Source organism: Impatiens glandulifera, chromosome 5, assembly GCF_907164915.1.
Source record: "Impatiens glandulifera chromosome 5, dImpGla2.1, whole genome shotgun sequence".
In the NCBI taxonomy this organism is placed as follows: Eukaryota; Viridiplantae; Streptophyta; class Magnoliopsida; order Ericales; family Balsaminaceae; genus Impatiens; species Impatiens glandulifera.
Window position 1 is genome coordinate 10,425,421 of NC_061866.1, and position 6,256 is coordinate 10,431,676.

The window sequence follows — 6,256 nt, forward strand, 5'->3', positions numbered from 1 at the left end:
ACTATATAGAACATTTTCATGAATTGACCAATGTGTAAGCCTCTTGAGAACATTCTTCTTTACAGTATTAGCTCAATTTGTATGTACGGGCATTTGGTCTAGTGGTATGATTCTCGCTTTGGGTGCGAGAGGTCCCGAGTTCGATTCTCGGAATGCCCCAACTTCTGAAAACTAATTTTTTTTATCTTCTTAGATCTGAGGTTCAAGTTAACATTTACAAAAACTAGATGACATTCTGTATTAGACCTGTAAGCAGGAAACAAATCTATGTAATTGAAAAAACTAGGACAAGTAATAAAATCACCCATTTCTCAATGCAATATTTATAGTCTTTCCATAATTTTTGGTACAAGTCAGAACAGTTATCCAAGTCAACTACAACCATACTGGTAAGAAAAGAAAAGAAAAGAAGAAAAGATGTTTGACCAATAAATTACGAAGGTCTAATAAAACACAAAAGTAATTCCCAATAAGAACGTATTGATTTAAAGTAGGATCATAATTGTGAGGTATCATGCTAGCAACCTACGGGAATAAACATGGGTCCAAAATAAAAGGTCAATAGAAACCCAACAACCATTGAATAGGGTATCCATTGAACAATGGTACAGATGACAAAAGAATTTAAAGAAAAATATCATAGGATATAAAATAATCACAATACAACCAAGGAAAAAGCATTTTTGAAAATATTACCTAGAAAATATGTACAAAATATTTCACTAACATTACACGAAAGGTGCATTTAATGTTAAAAGGAAAGATTATTGCTACTGTAGAACACTTGGATCCTCAGACATCATCATTATTCACGAGTATAAATAATGATAAAGTTGTTGGTTAATAATTAAGCCATAAACGTAACAAAAAGTGTGCCTCTAGCCTGAAGACCAAGAAAAGCATGAATGCCACACAATGACTAGCACATTTGATTTTTAAATTCTTTGATTATAAAAATTGTGTGATGTAAAGTCAGCTTGAAAATATCACGCAGTTTCAACCAATCTGTTCGATATAACATAGTTGCATAAGGCAAAAAGTAAATTCACAAATAACCTCCAAGGCAAAAGAATCATTGTATAAGGCTTGTAGTCAGTGCCAAAATAGAGCAAACTAGTGTATTTAGGGTTTAGGGTTTAGGGTTCAAATCACCTCCAATTGAGGACCCTTCAATTTGTGTTCTACTTGGAAAAGTGTATTTCATAACAACCAACCCAAGTCATTATAAAATCATAATTAAAAACTATTGCATAAAACTTATAACTGTAACATTAGCTAAAGGGCAGGGAAGGAAGGAATTGGTTTCATACTCAGTGTAACATGAACCATCCTACAATATTCTAGAAAGTCATCATCTTTCTTAATGCTAAAAATGCAAGATAACACAAAGTCATGAATCAGCAAATTGAAAGAACTTGAAATGTAGATCAAAATGAACTTACCTGCCTCAAATGTATTGGCAATGTTAAGCTCCAAAGACCACATATAACTTTTAAATGACGAAAGTCTAATCTTCTTAACATTATTGTCTGAATTTAGCATCTGGGCATTTGGTCTAGTGGTATGATTCTCGCTTTGGGTGCGAGAGGTCCCGAGTTCGATTCTCGGAATGCCCCAAGTTTTGAAAATTGATATTCTTTTTAGAATATTTACACAATCTAGATGACAATCTGCATTAGACCTGTAGGCCGAAAAACAAATCTAAGTAATTGAAAAAACTAGGACAAGAAAAAGAATATTTACACCATCTAGATGACAATCTGCATTAGACTTGTAGGAAGAAAAACAAATCTAAGTAATTGAAAAAACTAGGACAAGTATTTCCGCAGATGTCGTGCCAAGTGTATGAAAAGAAAGAGAAAAAAAGATGTCTAACCAATAAGTTACACATGTCTAATGAAATTCAATGGAAACCCAACAACCAGTTGAAGAGGGTATCCATAGAACAAGGGTACAAATGACGAGAATTTAATGAAAAGATATCCTAGAATACAAATAATCACAATGCAACCAAGGCTAAAGCATCTTTACAAATATTACTTAGAAAAGATGTATCAGTTATTTCACTAACATCAAAAGTAAAGTGCATTTAATGTTACTGAATGAGAAAGTTATTGGTTAATAATTTTAATGAATTACCAATGTCTAAGCCTCTTGAGAACATTCTTCTTTACAGTATTAGCTCAATTTTGTCATTTAGAATATTTACACCATCTAGATGACAATCTAGACCTGTAGGCAGAAAAACAAATCTAAGTAATTGAAAAAACTAGGACAAGTAATTACGCAGATGTCGTGCCAAGTGTATGAAAAGAAAAGGAAAAAAGATGTCTAACCAATAAGTTACACATGTCTTATGAAATTCAATAGAAACCCAACAACCAGTTAAATAGGGTATTCACTGAACAAGGGTACAAATGACAAGAGAATTTAATGAAAAGATATCCTAGGATACAAATAATCATAATACAACCAAGGCTAAAGCATCTTTACAAATATTACCTAAAAAAGATGTATCAGTTATTTCACTAACATCAAAAGTAAGGTGTATTTAATGTTACAGAATGAGTAAGTTATTGGTTAATAATTTTAATGAATGACCAATATCTAAGCCTCTTGAGAACATTCTTCTTTACAGTATTAGCTCAACTTTACTTATGGGCATTTTTGGTCTAGTTGTATAACCTACCGTTGAATTCTTTTATTTTTGTACATCCGAGGTTCAAATTGTCTTTTTAGACCATTTACACCATCTTGATGACAATCTTTATTACAACTATGGGCAGAAAAACAAATCTAAGTAATTGGAAAAACTATTACAGTAATTAATTCACCCATTTCTCATTTCTACATCTATAATTTTCCTATAAATTATTAACAGTAATCCAAGTCAGCCTAAAATATAACTTGTACAAAAAGAAAGAAAAGGAAAGATGTTCAAGCAGGTCTAATTAAACTCTATAGAAACCTGACATCCAGTTGAGGAATCCATTTACCAGTTGGTAGTCATTTGCTATAATGGAGCAAACTATAGTATTTACCTAGTTAGGTGAACTATTTTTTCTTGAATAGAAAGATTCTTGCCAGTGTTCAATGTTATGAAACCATGATTAGTTCAAAACATAAAACAATGCTTCAAGTCACAAGACAAATAAATTAAATTTGAACCTGGATAAAATTCAAGTGTTAGTACATAATAGTTAACAAGCTAAAAGTAGATAGATTATAAATAAGGTTCCAGTCCACTAAAAGAGCCTTGAATATATCAGCATCAAATAAGCATACAAGTACATCACTTCTTTTTTGTCTAAACTGGGATCAGATATAGTCAAACAAATCTATTTAAATATGCATTTCTCTTTTAAAACCCATGTGCAACTTAAAATGCATGAAAATAATGATTAACAACTCAAGAAAGTAGGAAAGTCAACTCAAATAGGGAGAAATATTTTATCAAATAAGAGACAGGGAATTTGGTAAACATGCATGTGTGTAACTAACTAACTCACATATTTCTCAATTTTATATTTATACTATTCTTTAATATTTTTGTACAAGTAAGAACAATTGTCATAGCAACCCAACAATGCCTGAAATGACAAAAAGAAAAATGAATGAAAGATATCCTAAGATAAGATACAAAATAATCATCAGAGACAACAAACTCCAAGGCAAAAACAACATCAGTTCAAATATTACTGTCAACTTCAAGTATAGGTTAGCATGTATTGAATAAAGGCAATGTTACTACAGCCATTCTATTAGAGCATGAAATAAGCTTGTGAATTCATCAGTGATTGTCTAGTCTCTCTCCCCCTTCTCTATACCGTTTTATATTGTAAACCCTAACTGTTATCAATAAAACTCTTGCTACAATTACCTAGAAAAGATGGATCGGGATGGTATTCGTTTGCCAAGATGGAGTAGACTAGAGCATTTAGACATCAAAAGTAAGGTGAATATTCATTTGAATCAAGATGGGAGTAGAAGGATTTCATAAATGCTAACAAATCACTTGAATAAGCTATCAGTTGTGATAGTGGTGATAAATCTATCTTGCGACTAGTTATGGAAGGGAATTTACCAAAGGAGAGGAAAAGTAGTATCAGACTCGTTCCAGTAGGAAGGATAGCTCCGTGAGTCGCCTACTACCACCGCCATCTTCTCAACGCCGACGATGGTGAGAGATCCGCTAGTGTTAGGTTTGCCATTCTATCAGGCATCGGCGGCCGGCCACTAACTGCTTTATAGAATACTAGTAGGTTATGAGTAATATAAATATGAAATTAATGAGAAATAAAATCTAAAGTATAAAATGATTAATATTTAACGAGAATATTCACAATTATTGATAGTTTAAAATATTCAAATAATAAAACTCAAAAGATTAAAAAATATATCAACATTAATTTATATCATAAATAAGTGTTTAAGACAAAAAAAAAAAATATATATATATATATATATATATATATATACCCTACAAGCTCTTCTACTTTTAAATAAGGTTCTAACAAACGGTTATTATTAATGTACAAAATAATATAAATATAAAATTATCTAAGGTTGTTAACTATTTTCAAACTCTTTGTAGTTTTAAAATTATCAAATTTATTTGGACATTTTTTTTTATTAGTTGATCTATCTTGTTGTGTCCATAACTCCCCCTAACTCCCCATAACATGTTTGAACTTTTATGGGATGTGATCTTTAAAGATCAGTACAATAACAACAAACATATATTTTTTTTTTAAATTTAAATTTTGGTTTTTATGTTTAAGGTTGATTGATTATTTCTAACATATACAAAAAAAAAAAATTATAAATGATCTTGGACGAATTTTCTACCATCAAATACCTTAAACAACCAACATACAAGCGTATACAATTTAAAATATAAAAATTTCATATTCAAATTCTAAATATGAATTAGAGTGTGAATGAAATCTTACTAAGTATTGTAGAACACTCTTAAGCTCTTAGGGAAGTTTTTGGAATGCTTAGAAGCTTAACGATGGATTTCTGAATTTTGTCAATTTGAAGCTGGAGAGTAGATCTTTTGGCTTCGGATTTGTTCATGGAAGCTATTTATTGTTGTCCGGAGTCTGTTGATCCATCCAAGTGGATCGAATTAGCCAAAACCATTAATGGTGTTTTGGTTGTTCTTGAATCAACTGGCCGGAATATGGATGATTCATCCCTATTTTGTAAGAGAAATGATCACCGAAGTAGGGTGATCATTTTCAACCTTTAAATTAGCTGTTTTGGTTGATTGTGAAGGAAGTTCCACTTTTGAAAAATCAAAAGTGAATTTGTTCTTATCCTTCCGGTGACACATTGGAGAAGACGATTGTAGGAGGAAACGACGTTGTTTCGAGGGAAAACGCGGACGCGGAGCGTTCCGTCTGTGTTCCATCTAGGCGTTGTTGCACTTGGGCGTTTTTGACTAACGGCGTTGAGGCGCGCATTAGTCGATCTTGTGTGGCGCGGGCGCACGCTTCCTTCGTTGCAACAGGGTACACGACCTACTCATGGGCGTTGGATGGAGATTCAACGTCCATCAGAAGTTGTAATTCATGTTGCAGCGAAATGGCGAATCCTTTGGGTTTCGGTTGCACCAGATTACTGATTTTATTTTTTTATTTTAAACCATAAAAGTTTGTTTAAAATTAATTTTCCTTTCACCCTTTTGACTTTAATTTTGATATTTTTAAATACATAAAATATTAAAATAAATATGACAAATATTTTACCAATTTATTTTATTTTTATTTTGCATATTTTAGGGTTAAATAAATAAGTTTGGGGATGAAATGAGAACCTCATTTCATCCTTAATTATTTATTTTAATCCCTTGATTTTTTCTAAAATTATTTTAAGATAAAATGAGTACAACATTTATCCCAAATAATTTTATTTTTTATTTTGGTCATTTTCCTTAATTAATTAGATTTTAATTATCACAATAATTAATCTAATTAATTGTTTTAATTGGGTTTGACCTTGAGGTTAATTATTTTGATTTTATTTATTCAAAAATAAATCAAAATAATTATTTTAATTTTATAAATTGGTGTGTAAATTTTTAGTGTTTACAGAGTGCCCCCTCTCGAATCGAGTTTGAATATAACAAATTGGTTTTGAAAACATTGATTCGAGTATGACATCTAACACTAAGTTATCTTGTCTAATTTATAATGAGGGGGTTTAGAAAGATAGAACCTGTAGTGTGCTGATGTTAGAGTGACCTAGTGAT

The 6,256-nt window shown here is 31.2% G+C and overlaps 1 protein-coding gene and 2 non-coding genes across 7 annotated transcripts in view; 2 read left to right on the forward strand and 1 right to left on the reverse strand.

The window, feature by feature from the left end:
• Window positions 1–4,280, reverse strand: part of LOC124940530 — an 11,397-nt gene extending 7,117 nt beyond the window's left edge. For 3 of the 5 annotated variants that reach the window (XR_007099473.1, XR_007099472.1, XM_047481056.1), the window contains exons 1-2: window positions 4,085–4,280; window positions 1,443–1,681 (exon numbers count right to left, since the gene is read on the reverse strand). Coding sequence is in view for 3 of the 5 variants with exons in the window: in XM_047481056.1 (XP_047337012.1) it covers window positions 1,443–1,681; window positions 4,085–4,161 (316 nt within the window). In the remaining 2 variants the exon portion in view is untranslated. Of the gene's footprint in view, window positions 172–1,172; window positions 1,682–4,084 lie in introns of those variants that run through there. The other 2 variants (XM_047481057.1, XM_047481055.1) reach the window with 2 other exon arrangements.
• Window positions 88–159, forward strand: TRNAP-UGG. Its single transcript has one exon. It is a non-coding gene; the product is annotated as a tRNA-Pro (tRNA).
• TRNAP-UGG lies at window positions 1,545–1,616 on the forward strand. The gene has a single exon. It is a non-coding gene; the product is annotated as a tRNA-Pro (tRNA).
• Window positions 4,281–6,256: the final 1,976 nt, after the last annotated feature.